The 15,726-nt window shown below is 41.8% G+C and overlaps 1 protein-coding gene across 1 annotated transcript; it reads right to left on the bottom strand.

Annotated features, from left to right (window-relative positions):
• Positions 1 to 690: 690 nt before the first annotated feature.
• On the bottom strand, positions 691 to 7,505 carry BMP10 (bone morphogenetic protein 10; the record flags this gene model as incomplete). The annotated part of the gene is made up of 2 exons (XM_082642768.1): positions 691 to 2,444; positions 7,172 to 7,505. 2 exons carry the CDS (start codon positions 7,503 to 7,505, stop codon positions 1,507 to 1,509), a joined length of 1,272 nt encoding a protein of 423 aa, XP_082498894.1. The 3' UTR covers positions 691 to 1,506.
• Positions 7,506 to 15,726: the final 8,221 nt, after the last annotated feature.

Here is a 15,726-nt window from a genome sequence, read left to right on the forward strand (position 1 = left end):
GAATACGTCCCAGTCCCTTAGTCCCGGCCAGTTCCCAAACAGAAAGACTGCAGAGTGGGAAGGATGGGAAGGCTACAGGGTTTCCATCATGGGGCAAACCTGATTTCCAAATTCTGGCTTAGCTTTCAAGTCATTTGGTTGTGTGTCTATTTATTAATTCATTTATTTAAATGTATTCATTTCGACTCTGGTTCTCTTTTTCTTACACTTAAGTATTCTTCATGAACAAAACATTTTATGTATTAGCAACTCAACTAAATAAAATATCAGGGGGAAATCTAGAAATTAGAGCACTAACTCCTTTTATCCCAAGAGCAAATGCTTTCAGGTGTCCTCTTCGGGCTCAAAGCAGGGGCAATGAAGGCCAGGGATGATAGGGGACACATGAATGGGAGAAGGACACAAGGTGCTCAGGCAAAAAAGAGGGAGGGAAGGGAAAAGGTGGAAAAAAGCAAGAGCAGAGGTTCAGAGGCAAAGGAGAAATATGAAGAATTGAAGAAAAATAGTAAGAAGAGTCCAACAAACAGATCTCTTCTGATTTTTCTTCCTCTTGATCTTTGTTAATTTTATTTTGTCCAAAATATTTAACTCTCCAATTAGAACTGCTTATAATTTTACAAACACGTCCTAGGACAGCATCTCTATCCTTTGCCCCTCCTCCCCTAAGAGTCCCTCCCACCTCCTGTACCCTCTGCAGCCATAAAGGCCAACACACATGGCCTTGACTTCCTGTTGCCTTAGGAACAGATGAAGTCCCCTCTGTTTTCCTTTCTTGACCAGGCACTGCCCTCTAGAGCACACGGGTCCCCCGTGGGCTCATTCTTTGCTGTTGTCCCTTAAGGCCACTGCTCCTTGAAGCCACTTGGTTTCTGTATCAAATAACCCCTCCCCTCAAACATGCAGCCTCCTTTACCAGGCCCTGCTGCTCTGAGTAATAGCAGAAACTCAACTGACAAAAGCTACCCCTACATTTCCAGTAGTATTTCAGAAATGTAATACTTCCTAGGATGGTTAAATTCCTGGTGCAAATTATCCTGATGGAAATACTACTTAGAGAAGAGATGACTAAGAACATCCCACTGTCTTTTAACATATACACATTTGATTGGGTTATGCACGTGTGTGAGTAGAATCTGCCTCTATAGAACCAAAAGGATTTTATAAGTTTATCTATGTACACATATACATACACAAATATCTACCTCTCTCGACAGTGTTTTTCTGCTTAGGGATGTTGCTTTCGAATCGGCCTAAAGGGCAAGTAGTGTGGGCTTGCCACTTACTATTAGAGATGGCATTGCCAAGAAATGGCAAGTCCAAAGAAACATAGACTGGAAGGGACTAGACTGTGGAGTAAATTATGCATTTCCTACAACAAACTGACCTGTCAAATTCCCTAAGGCAGCAAGCTTCTATGATCTGTACACCCTTATTAAATAATCTCATTAAATAGGAGCACAAAATATACACATTTACAGTTATTAAATAAGCCACAGGACTCCTCTTCTATCTACAGCCACACTCAGAGACGGCCATGCCCTCATATTTAAACTTGTAGGTGACGACACCTTTGTCTAAATAGAGAATGGAGATGGGCTCCAGCTTGGTGGGCACACAGCAGGCTTTGGAAGCCTTCTGGGAATTCTTGAGGTGGACCAAGGCCTGGATAATCGCATGCTTTGTGGGGGTGAGATGCTCTGCCAGGGGGTAATTGCAAACACCACGGCATTCGTAGGCTTCGTATCCAGGCGGGGCGATGATCCAAGAGTCCCAGCCAATCTCCTTGAAGTCGATGTAGAGCGGGGTCCTCTTGCAGTAGTTTCCTTTTGCATTCCTTCTGATGCGGGCAGTGGAGTCATAGATGATGTTTGACCTCATCTGCAGCAAAGCCTCTTCCCCAGGTCCGCTGGAATAACCTTCCAGTCCCAGGTTGTCCATTTCCGGAAGTTGCTCGTGGGCAATCATTTCATTCAGTTCCTCCTTCCACTCCTTCTCACTGCTTTGGTCATCAGAAAACACGACAAGCAAAGGGACATGCTTATTCCGGGTACTAGTGTCTATTTCCAGTTGTCCCCTGCCAGCATCCTCTATTTCATGTTTGCTCTCAATGTGAACCTCCAGCTGGTGGGTGGATGAGCCTGACTTTTGCCAATGCCTGATGGCATCGGTGACATCAAAAGTCTCCCACTCACTGATGGTTCCATAGATCTCCCCTGACACCAAGACCAGCATGCTTCTTTCACCCTCACGGTCCCCTTTGCTCTCTAGTACTTCGAAAATGGTAATTTTCCGGTCCACTCCTTCATATATCATGCGATCTCTTTGCACCAGGGTGTACAACCTGAGTTCAGCCATGATGACCTCTTCATGGTGAGGGATGGACACATTGAAGAGGAGAGGGTATTTTCGGAGCCCATTAAAGCTGGCTGGTTGGGAAAACAGATCTGAAAAAAAAAAAAAAAAGAAATCACATTTGCTGTATGTTACAGAGAAAAACAGATGCTTATTTATTCAATAAGAGCGCCTGTCCATTCAGGAGGCTTGATACAGAGAGAATGAGGGAAAATCAATGAAAACAAACACAGTGTTAGCATTCTCTAAGAGAGAATACTGAAGGTCAAGGGTTGAACGCTAGACTGAGTTAAGCTGCCAAGACTAAAATGGAAAATGGCTGCCTCATGAATGAGAGAAAACGCACCCAGCCTTGTTTGCGTAGCTTATCGGTCACAGAATTATAGACCTGGGAGGGACCTTGGAGATTGTCCAGGCAAGCCCCCAATTTTTCTAACCAGTGAGGAGCTATCAAATGAGACACGTGTGGTGGTTGTTTTTTTCTTGAAGCTTTTCAGTGACGAGGATGTCATGGCTTTTCATATTTGTACTTGTAATGGATGGAGACCCTCACATAGTCGGGGTCTACCTGAAAATTATCCATGTAGACCAGAGGTTGGTAAACCTAACCCACAGGCCAAATCAGGCCTGCCACCTGTTTTTGGAAATGAAGGGTTACTGGAAAAGAGCTTCACCCGTTCATTTCTGCACTGTGTTTGTGACTATTGTTGAACTACAATGGCAGAATTATATAGTCTCGACCAAGATCGTATGGCCCACAAAACCTAAAATATTTACCATCTCCCTGGCCCTTTACAGAAAAAGTTTGCTGATGCCTGCTTTAGACAACAAAGCCTGACAAGGTCAACAAGATAGGCATGACACTAAGGGGGTCACAGCAGTTGAATTTGGGGTTTGTGGTCCTCCATAAGGAAGAAGCGAACCTTGGGGATAGATTGGTTGCCTTAATTTTGTACTCTTTGCACCTGGCATGGAAGTGCAGCACATAGGAATCACTCAGAATATTTATGAAATAAAATTGTAAAGGTCCTGTAGTCTTAGAAGCATACCTCCAAATGTTATTAAGTTGACTCCCTATCTAAGAATTTTATAGGCGTCCAAATCTCCTCTACACCGGTCCCAGGTAATACCTGTCTACAAGGATTCCCCGAAGACATCTGTCATCAATCAAAAATTTCCATGACACCAAAGATGCTGAGGACCACCAACTGAGGGGGTCGCTATCATCTTTGGCAGTCTTTTCCTAATTGTATATCCAATTCATGATTTCAGTGAGGTCCTTGTTCCAGATTGTACTTTTAAATATTTTTCTTTAACTTGATATTATTGTTTTTATACTAACTTCCTCTTTTAGACTTGTCCTAAGCAACTGTATTCATGAAATGAGGGGTTCGAGATGATAGTTATGTGGATTTTTTTCAATCCACTTTAATAAAAACATGTACTGATTTCACGTGATTCACAGCTTCCTCTGGGTACCACCTAAAATCATCTCACACACTGTCAGTGAGAATTACAGGTCAGTGGAACGAATTTAAACTCTCTAGCGTGGCTCACAGAGCTAGCTATAATTAGGTCTTAACCTCTTGATCCAGTCATAGCTCCCATTCACCCCCGACAGCATGGAACATTGCAATTTATCAATTAATATTTGTAGAAATACTAAACAAAGTCTCCTATTTAAAGTAGACTGATATCTTCACTACTTGCCAAAACACTCCTTTGCTTTACTGTATACTGCACCTTTGGATATGTCCTTCTGACCCTTGGAAAGCTCTACCCCCCATCTCCATCTATCTAGCTGTGAGCCCTCCCTATGGGGCCCTCCTTTCTTCACCTCCCTATCTGGGAACCCACTCCTCTCTGGGTAACTTGAGTATTTACCCTCTATACCTCTCCTTTGACCTTGCCATTTACATCCTTGATTTTCAGTTGTCTATACGAATGGATTTTTCCCAACTAGATTGTCATCCTACTGGCATGTACCACAGTTTAACCTCCCTTCTATGCCTCCAATCTACCATGATGCTTTAAACAGAGGTAGCACTTTAAAAATATTGATGACTTGATGATTCTGGGCATCAGACCGAATTGATGTATGGGCATGACATATGTCCTTAATACATCAAGTAATATGGTAGCTGTCCCCCGCCCCTTATAGGAATGGAGAAAACTTGATTCCCCTTGGACAGGAAACATGAGAAGACCAAAAGTAGAGGAATAGACTGGTTGTTCCATCCATTAGAAAAATGCACAATAAAAGCTCACTGTAGTGGGAGGAAGGGTTTACCAAGGAGCACAAGGACATTTTTGGTGGTATGAATATGTTCACTATCTTGATGGTGGTGATGGTTCCAGTGGATGTTTACATATGTCAAACCCTATCAAATTATATGCTTTAAATATGTGAAGTTTATTGTTTATGTCCATTATACTTCAATAAAGCTGATATAAAAATAAGTTCACTGTGCATGTGCAAATATAGTAATAATGGAGGTGTTACACTTCAGGCAAGGGAGCTAGTGTTTGCTGAGCAAATTTCATGTGCCAGGTGCTTTGCAAATTGTTTTATTTAGTTCTTACAATAACCCTATAATGTTGGTATTGGTATTCTGTTCATTTGATTCTGGAAGAAATCAAGCCTTAGTGCAGAAAACTGACCTCCCCAAGATGACAAGGAGAGGTCAAAGCAGTGGTAGGAAATAAATCATGCTTTTTCCACCTTGAAGCAGCACTTGTTTTCCCCTGTTAGTTAGATTTGGAGGAGGTTTTTTTTGTTGCTGTTGTTTTTTTTTTTTTTACAACTTTATTGGAGTATAATTGCTTCACAATGGTGTGTTAGTTTCTGCTTTATAACAAAGTGTATCAGTTATACATATACATCTGTTCCCATATCCCTTCCCTCTTGCATCTCCCTCCCTCCCACCCTCCCTATCCCACCCCTCCAGGCGGTCACAAAGCACCGATCTGATCTCCCTGTGCTCTGCGGCTGCTTCCCACTAGCTATCTACCTTACGTTTGGTAGTGTATATATGTCCATGCCTCTCTCTCGCTTTGTCACAGCTTACCCTTCTCCTGGAGGAGGTTTTGTTTTTTTTTGGTTTGTTGGTCTTTGTCTCCTAGGGAGTTGCACTGAGCAAACGTAGAGAATCAAAGAAAAACAATAACAGCCAACAGGGCGAGCCCAGTGCAGGATTCATGACCTTGGGCTGTGCATTTTCACCAGTGGACTGGCAGAGGTGTGGGCAGCTGGGTTGTCCACTGAGAGGTTTGCTCCTACCCTCACTGATCTTCAGTAATAAGAAGCTCTGAAAACTCCATTTCCTCACCTGGACCATCCAAATCCTCCACAGAAGTGAGAACTGAAAAACTCCTATTTTCCCCAGGGATGAGAATATTTTCCCACCCACACCCTGAGCCAGCCACCCAGGGATCCGCACTCAGAAACATTAGGAAGGCTTCCCAGGGAAGGAGGATGTTTATTTTCAATTCAGACTGACCACAGAAAGAATCTGTAATTTCAGCTTGTCATTTCCATTATGTTACTAAATGTTACAAAGTTACATTTCCAATATGTTACTAAATATTTGAAATTTTGGCAGTCACCTAAATTTTAAAGGCAAATAGTATCTCCAGGACTGAGCAATACCTATTCAACATTTCCCCCAACGCCTAGAATTTAAGGAATTCATTAGTAACAACTGACATTTGTTTAACACTTCATAGCAAATGTAGTACTTTCTTACTTGTAACCTCTTTGAAATTGCTCAATTGTGTTACGTGGGTATATTGTCCCCAATTTACAGTTGAGGAAATTCGGATTCAGAGAAATTAAGCTAATTATCCACATCTACTAAGTCAACCCTGTCTGAAAAATCCAAATCTTGAGCTAAATCTTGTCACCACCTTTTTGCTTTCAAGAATACTTGGCCAACATCTATCCAAACCCTCTTTTGTACCTGGTTAATGACTATAAAAGCATAATTGGTAAATATGAAAGAATTAGTCATTTTGGACCCACAACTTTTACCATAGATATTAGAAAAAATTTTTCTTGATTACTTGTACCATATTAAATAAAGGATTAACTTGCTAAGTCATTAGATTTAGTACCGAATAAAGATCTGGGGGCAGAAAACACACTTTTCCTGCTGATATTTAAAGCTTGTACATTGCTCTTCATAAACACACAGAATAAGCTGGCTCATTAATTGGGCCATGTGCACTTCCTGGAAACTATAAACAGTGCTTCAAGGATATACACGTCACAACAAACAAAACAAAACTCTAGGAAGAATCTCTAAAATATGTTTCCAGCCTGTTTGAACATTTCCTAAATAAGGTCACAAAATGGAAACTCACCCAAAGTTTGAGCGAAACGCAAATCACAACTTTCTGTATTTTACCTATTGTCATCATTTTCATTCTATGTAGACGTTGACAAATTTTGTAGTCTATTAAAAGCTAAACAGAACTGAGCCCTATCTGGAAAATGACAGACAAAGGTACAGTGGTAGACCAACATTAATATTTTTTATTACCTGATGTCCAAATTGAAAATTTGCAAAGATCCAATTATAATGTCAAAATGGTAGACACTTCATGGTGTTGGATTAAAAGATATTCTTTAATACCTTTTAATAGTATTTGGAAAATGACCACAAAAACGGTATAGACCAAAATGTGTCTTGTTCTGGGGTAACTGTGTACACACACCCCTATATAGATGTTTTCACCTTTATCATTTCCACGCATTGTAAATTTACTCACCGCTTCTAAAAACTCGAAGCCAAATTTGATCAGTAAAATCTCCACTTACCTTCATTCTTGAAACTCCTAATGATGTTGGCAGATGGCATGGAGGTCCTATCTGTTGCAAATTTGTTGTAGAGTTCCAACATGTACTCTGGCGGGTCAACCTTGGCTGCATCCTGCATCGGGATGTCTGACAGGTTCAATGTCTTGAGAAACTCTTTCTTCATGCTCTGTAGCAGTGTGTTAAAGTCGACACCATCTTGCTCTGAGAAGACATCATCAAAGAGGGGCATATCTTCTTCCAGAGGCGACTGCTCCAGGCTCATGATGGGGCTGCCAGAAACCGAGTGAGCCACCAGGCAAGAGAGAGCACACAGCTGCAGGGCCAGGGAGCCCATGACTGTGCTCCAGCCCCCAGGCCAACCCAGGAAGGTTTAGCGCTCCTGGGCTCTAAGTGGCAGTTTTATCTTGCGGAGCGTAAATGTCTCGTGTCACTAGAGACAAGTTTGGAAACTTCCCCTCTCTCCCTCCCCCTACCACTCTTCCTCTCCGCCCCCCCCCAAAATCAGGTTGCAGTAATTGGATAACAAAATCCCCCATAGGGGCCTAGCCTCTCTTATCTCCCTAGTGTAAACTTGTGCACCAGATTTTGTTTCTATCTTGCAATCCTTTTTTCTTTTAATGAGCATTTTGTAAACATTTCCACATTCTGACACTGGCTGAGAGATAGGACAATTTTCTCCTTGCAAAGGCTCTGCTTCTCCTCCTTTCAATTCACTTCCTTTTGGCAGAAACACCTAATTTCTGCTTTTACGCTGTTCAGTTTCACACATGCATATAATAGACATGGAGTCAACACAATACATGTCAATGGTGATATGTATTAATGCGAGTGATGGGGTTTTCATACTCACATAAACATTTCTGAAGAAAGACCAAATCTCCAACATTTCCAAGTTAAGCTAACAGATATAAATGAGCGTAGATAAATCTTTACAAGCTGACATTATTAGAAACAGGAAAGTATAAATTTCATGAGCAATAGCCTTTTTGGTACAGATTCGATCTGGCTAAAATGGCTTTTGAAAAATAGGGCAAGTGCTTCATTATCACAGCAACTAAAATTTATTAGGTGCTTTCCTACGAACAGGCATTGTACTAAGTGCTTTGCATATATCACCGAATGTGCTTCCTATAATAACCCTATTATTATCCCCATGGCATATATGGGTCACTAAGATTCAATAAGTTGCCAGAGGTCACAAAGCTACAAAGTGATAGAGCCAGGATTTGAATCCAGGCAGTCTGACTCTTATGAAACAAGAAAACAATCAGGCCTTTTAACCAGGGTTCCCCTAGTCTGGGGCACAGGCGGTTTAGCCAGATTAACGAAGCTGCAGCCCAGCCCGTCTCCAGGGAGTCCATGGTCAGTCCAAGGCAGGCGACAGTTTGCAGCTGGGTGTGGAGCTCAGGACCTTCACCTGTGTGATGAGTTATTAAAACGACCACAATCTCTGCCGAATCCATCTTTATGGTTAAATCAAATTGACCATCAAACGATTCCAGTAAAAGCTTGGCAAACAAAGGTGAAAAATGCCAAATGCCTTGATATGAAAAACAATGGTGGAATTGATTGTGTGTCTGGTGTAGGGAAAGACAAATCAAGGTCATCTCACTTTTCAATCCTAATTAGTGGCAGTAGCAGCATGCTGTGGTCAGGGTGATTCTGTGGACAACTCCAGGGGGTACTTTTCCCGCTGAGGCATTGGGACTGGGGTCTCTCTGACCTGTTCAGTGCACGCCCTGGTGCTGAGTTCAGAGGGCTGCATCTATATATTTGGTGCACTGGAATACTCTCTTAGTTTCTGAGTTAAATTTTCCTATGTTTACCCCAATAGGATAACTACAGTAGCTCCCCTTTCCATTTTTCCTCTAGGTTCCCTAAGTTTTATAGTCACCTTCTGATTCATCCCCTCCTAAAATGCAAATTTTTACAGCAATTTTTTTGAACTACCAGAGAAAGAGCTGTATGTTAGGGGAAAAAAAAAGCCCTCCACAAAATTGTTAATTTGTTTAATAGATGTGGATTTGATTCAATGTTCTGTTTCAGTGAAAGCTTCTGCTCCTACAATAAACAGACAATCGTAGACTGAAAATAGATTACACCCTGAACAGGTCCACAAGTGAGTGAGTCCAAGGGCCATAACCCATCCTACAGGCTTTACCGGAGGTTCCCAACAGCATACCAGCAGGGTCCTTGTATCACACCCTGCATCGAAACAAGCACCCGTTTATCTTCATACACACACACAGATGTCAACGCACACTCTAAAACTCTGAATGGCAGGCATGTGCGTGTAACTGCCACAAGACAGCCGAGTAAGTGGTAGTACTTATAACCCGGGCGTGCTGGTTTCAGAGGTCGGAGGAGACACGGGCATCCCACCTTGCAGAGCTCTGGTTCTGTACATTCTCAGGGCTAGGATGTGCAACTGTGATTTCCCTGGCTTCCCTGTGCTCGGTGTTAGAGTAATGATGGGGTTAAATATTTGGACCAGTTTCCCCATCACAAATGTCTACATTTTTGGTTGACTTAAAGATAGAATAGGTGGGCTTCCCTGGTGGCGCAGTGGTTGAGAGTCTGCCTGCCGATGCAGGGGACACGGGTTCGTGCCCCGGTCCGGGAAGATCCCACATGCCGTGAAGAGGCTGGGCCCGTGAGCCATGGCCACTGAGCCTGCGTGTCCGGAGCCTGTGCTCCGCAACGGGAGAGGCCACAGCAGTGAGAGGCCCGCGTACCACAAAAAAAAAAAAAAAAAAAAAAAAAAAAAAAAGATAGAATAGGAAAGTGTCTATAACCACATCTCAATGCCTCTGACTTCTTGAAATGAAACGCAAGGTCCTTATGTTCCTCACCTGTGCTGGGCGAACAAGGCAGGAGATTGGACTTTAGCCATGAAGGAAGGGAACACAACTTCCTCCCTCTTCTAGGTCACAGGCAATTTACATTTTAGCTGCAGAGTCTCTTTATTCCTAGGATTTTCTCTAGCTTTTTCTGATGACTCTCCTATGACTCTAAAAAGTCCAAATATCTCCACATTCCTTCTTCATTTGATTTTTGTAGACATAATCTATTCTATTACTTTGCAGGTATGATAATAAAAATGGTTAGCAAGCTATATAACAGGTTCCAGCCAATTAAAGAGATACTAGCAGGATCCCAGCGGCCCCAAGCTTCACCCCTAAAGCTCTGGATCCTGGGGAGATTGGGCTGGGATGCTGGGGGAGAAGCTTGAGCAGCAGCTATTTACCAACCCGTATGGGATTAGTCTGATATTTTAGCACGACATAGTACTGCTCTACTATGTATAACAGGTGAATCGAAGTTCTGCCAAAAATTCCCCAGCCAGAGCTCCATAAGCTACATGCAGTTAGAATTTGCAAGCTCAACATGAGGATGATAGCTTGCTCTGATCATTTCCTTGCTTGCTACGAAATCTGCTCTCTGGCTGCCCTCTTTCTCCAGCCCAGATCTTGCCCACTGTTCCCAGACCTAGGAAACCATCCAGGGGTGCCTTTGTCCCTGGGATGGGTCTTTTCTCCTCTGATATGGTCTGCCCAGTGCCTTCTTCTAGTATTAGACGTTGTCTTGACAGTGGCATTTCTCATTAACTCCTTAGGCCAGAGTCCACATTCTCAGTAGAAGTGTTCCCTTGCCTCTACTGACCCCTCAGTATCTAGGTTACAGCTTACCCGAGGCTTACCAGTGTGCCAAGCGCTTCTCATGCCCTGACACACAGGGGCCAGCCCCTCAACTCAACTTCTCCAAGGCAGGTGATTTCAATAGACCCTTAGCTCCTTCCTTTAATAACCTTCCACGTGATCCCTTCATTCTCCAATAAGGCCTAGAGTGTGAATCATCATCAATAATTGTTAACAATTTTTAAAAATTCAGGCCTTTGTCATAGTCCTTCATTCAACAATTTCTTGTGTGTACCTACTATATGCCAGGTATGGTTCAGAAACAAAATTTGAAGAAAACAGACCCCTGACTTGGGGAGTTTACTTTTCAGTTGGAGGGAGAGAGACAATAAGCAAGTACACAAATAAAGTGAAGTGTCTGTTGGGTAGTGATAAGTATGGTGGGAAAAACAAACCAAATCAAGGGGATAGGAAGTGCCAAGGGAGAAGGGGGTTGCTGTGTCTGTCAAGGCCTCGCTGGTGAAGGTGAAGGAGTTAGTCATGCAGGCCCATGAGGGCCACAGAGTAAGGGCCCTGCAGGCAGAGGGAACAGCCCATGCAAAGACTCTGAAGAAACAGCATCCTTGGGAGGCTTAAGTATCAATGGGAAGGTCAAGCTTGTTATTGGAAGTCAAGCAAGTGGGAGTGCTACAGTACATGAGGCCCAAGAGGAAGTGGGCTGGACCAGCTGGAAGGTCACGGATCTTTTTTGTTCAAGAGTCGTACTATACAAATACACAGTTTGCCTCTTGTTTTTATTTTTCACTGAACGTTTCATCTTGAGGGTTTTTCATGTTGTCACATAGTCCATTTACAACCATTAATTATAATAATTGCCCAACTCCATTGGGTAGAATTCCCATAACCTTATAAGAGGATTTTTAAAGTAGTAAAGGAAAATTTACAATTCTATTGAAATGTAAAGACATTGGATATTTAGATTTCGAATACAACTGCCAACATATTCTAAGACTGAGAGCAGTTGTTCAGATATTTGCTTACTTGGAATGTAGGTCCAAGAAAAATGCAGAGTGCTTAAACAACATTTTTTCTCCATATAATACGGCCAACCTCAGAAATACTTGGAGACTCTCTGTGCCACATCACCTCTTGCCTGGATTGTGGTAACAGGCTACCAGCTGCTTCTGCCCTCAACACCTAACAGTCTGTTCTCAACATGACAACCAGATTCTGATATGATATCGGATCCTCACTCCTCTCCTCACTCAGAGAAAAAGACGAAGTCATACAAAAGCCCTCATGACCCTCCATTGCCTCTTTGTCATCATTGCCACTTGCTAACTCTACTCCATCCCCTTGCTATTCCTTACACACCCCAGGCATGCTCCCATCTTAGGGCCTTTGCCTTAGCTGTTCCCTCCACCTGAAACAACCTTTCCCCAATAATCCGCATGGTCACTCTCCCATTCAAGTCTTTGCTCGGAAGTAAACTCCTCCATGAAGTCCCACCCTGTCCACCTTGTTCAAAATGGCAGCTCATCAAGCAATCCTGAACTGATGACCCTGCTCTAGTGGTTGCTTCTCACCTCCCAACATAAGATACAATTTATTAATATAGCATGCTCACTGTTTTCAGTCTGTCTCTCTCTGCCATCCACTCCTCACCCCTAGCTAGAGTATGTATTCCAGAATGGCAGGAATCCTAGTTATGTTCCATGATGTATCATAAGTGCCTAGAGCTTTACTTTCCCCACAGCAGTTAATAAATAGTCACTCAAGAAAAAGAAATAGCAAACATTCAAATATTTTCTTCCTGAGACTTCTTACAGTAATATCATAAAAACATAAATGCCATTTAAAACAAATAACCATCATTAAAATATGCATGCATTTTCTTGAGACACACTGTATAAGTATATATACAGATAGATAGATTGGTTTATTACTATTGTATACCATTCAATTAAAAATTTGCAAAGAATTAGTTTATCATCCTTCTAAAATTTTATTATGCAATGTACCATACACATAGTGTTTTTATATAAAATATACCAAAATTTGAAGACAGTAATAAAACAGACACACCCGTGCACCCACCACCCAGTTTAAAAAGTACAAAAGACCAGGACCTTTAAAACCTCCATGTAACCCTTCCCAATTCATCTCTTTCTCCCCAACAGAGTAACTACCAGACTACATTTTTTTATTAATCAACCTGTTATACTTTTGTGATTTTACTACATATGAACAAATCCCTAAAAATATATAGCTTAGTTCTGCCTATTTTAACTTACATATAAATTGAATCATGCTATATATTTTCTTGTATGACTTGCTTTTTTGCACTTTATAGCTGTAGTCCATTGATTTTCACTACTGCAGAGTTCCAAGTTTTACAAATATATAAAGATTTATTATACTGTTGATAGTCACTTGGATTAGTTCTTGTTTTCCGCATTATGTACAGTGCCACTATGACTAATCTTAATTGACAAATTGTTTTCCCAAAGGTTTCCCCAGTTCTGTTCATCCCAGCAGGAGTACTTGTTCTACCACTTGTGCTGGTTGACTTTGGGGGCTGGTTGAGGCTTGACGGCTCTCTCTTCTGTTGCTGTCCCCATTCATTCTCAAGATCTACAATAGAGCAAGAGATGGTCTCCTGGACAAAAGACATAGTTTAGGTGGGAAAGCAAGCACTGTTTTAAAGTATTGTGTTGGTTCCCATAACTCTATAATAAACAATTCAACCCATGTAAAAGCATGGTACCCAGGAGCAAAAAAGCTTATTGAAGGACAAGAAAGGAGACATATAAATGTAGCACTAATCTAAGTTCATGAATAGGAAGACAATATAACAAAGATGTCAATAATCCCCAATCAATATATAGATTCAATAAAATCTCAATCACAATCCTAACAAGACATTTAATTGACTTGAAAAGACGATCCTAAAACTTGAATGCAGGCGTGAAGGGTTAAGAATAGCTAAGATACCCTTGGAGAATTAGATGGGAGACTTTTCTTACCAAGTACCAAGACCTATTAAAAATCAGTAATAATCAAGTCAGTATTGTGTCATTGCAGGAATAGATCAATAAAACAGAAAAGAACATGGGGAAAGCCTCATATAAATATGAAAAATTGATATATAATAGCTGGCTGGCATTGCAGATACAATAGGAAAAAGACAGATGATTTGATAAATTGTGCCAGGATAGTTTATTGAAAATATTGACTCTCTACCTTGCTCTTTATGCAAAAATCAAATCCAGATAAAGTAAGAGCTTAGTATGAAAGAATAATTTTGAACCTTTGTCTTGGTAATATAGAGGCTCTTGGGGAAACAAAAGTCTGGGAGGAGGGGTCCTTTCATCCCAAGAACTACTGCCTCATATGCTATCTCCAACTGTAGAAGATAACAAGGAGATAAATGATTATCCTATCCCCTTTTGCTCAAAGAGAGAGAGAGAGACAGCCCACGGTGTTTGAAAAGTATATAAATTGATATTATCTATCAAATTCCAAAGTAGCTAAATAGTATTATTATTATTAGCTTTAGAAGAAAGCTTCACCAAGAGTTCCTTGGAACAGAGAATTCCCCAGTTACATTTTTTTTTTTTTACGGTACGTGGGCCTCTCATTGCTGTGGCCGCTCCCGTTGCGGAGCACAGGCTCCGGACGCGCAGGCTCAGCGGCCATGGCTCACGGGCCCAGCCGCTCCGCGGCATGTGGGATCTTCCTGGACCGGGGCACGAACCCACGTCCCCTGCATCGGCAGGCGGACTCTCAACCACTGCGCCACCAGGGAAGCCCCCCCGCCAGCAATAACATTTTAAATTGAGTTTGTTACACTTATGCTCCTTTCAGAAACACAATTATTCACGGAGTGCGACAAGCTTTATGTGTTACAGAAGACTACATTATCTGTATCTTAATTCATATTTCATAGTTCTTTAAAGTTAACAAAATCTCTTTTGGCACGTACTTCTTAAGGAGTCAATGCTAAAAAGGAAAATGCCCACTGACCTAGGATGTCCTAGGAGTGGCATAGACTGTCCATCATCATGCTCTTAGGATCACTCGAGGTGTTTGACAGCTGTGCTAAGCAACCATACAGAGTGCAAAGACAAAGCAGCAAAGCCAGCCAGGGCGCTCTGCCACCACCCTGAGATAAGTCAAGCCCTTTAACACCAGAGGCTGCTAGGGTTTTATTCCACACTCTCAGCAAGATAAGCTGCCATTCACGCCTCACAAGACACTCAGATCTGGAAAGCAGCTCAGAGGGAAAGCTAAGATACTCAAATAAGTGCAATTGTTTCAATGAAGAAAATGAGTAGATTTCAAGTTTTTTTGACTCCCACTCCATCAAGAGCCAAGAAGCACATGTCTTCTGGGCTCTACAAACACGTTAATGTGGACAGGGGCGTGGAATAACCTCAGAGCCCTGCGTGCCTCTCGGTATCAGCCTTTTTGCACTTATATCTGAGCCTCACTCCAAAAGGAAGTATTTGTTTCCCCATTTTACAGATGAAACTGAGGTTTTGAAAGGCTAAACAAATCACTCCGTGTTCATGCATTGGGGAAACTTGGATTCAAAATCACTCTCTTGCCACTGCTCCCTCCGATTTGTCTAAACAGCTAACAGTCCATACAGTTAGACGCTGAGAAGGTGGATAAGGCATGATAGGGCATACCTCTTTTTACTATGCTTTGCTTTATTATTATTTTTTATCACAAATGCTCCATTTTTTATAGGTTTGCAGCAACCCTGCATGGAGCAAGTCTATCAGCACCATCTTTCCAGCAACATTTGGTCAATTCATGTCTCTCTGTCACATTTTGGTAATGCTCACAATATTTCAAACGTTTTCAGTTATTATATTTGTTACGGTGATGTTACTATTGCAAAAAGATTGC

Source organism: Mesoplodon mirus (assembly GCF_964341445.2).
Source record: "Mesoplodon mirus genome assembly, chromosome: 14".
In the NCBI taxonomy this organism is placed as follows: domain Eukaryota; kingdom Metazoa; phylum Chordata; class Mammalia; order Artiodactyla; family Ziphiidae; genus Mesoplodon; species Mesoplodon mirus.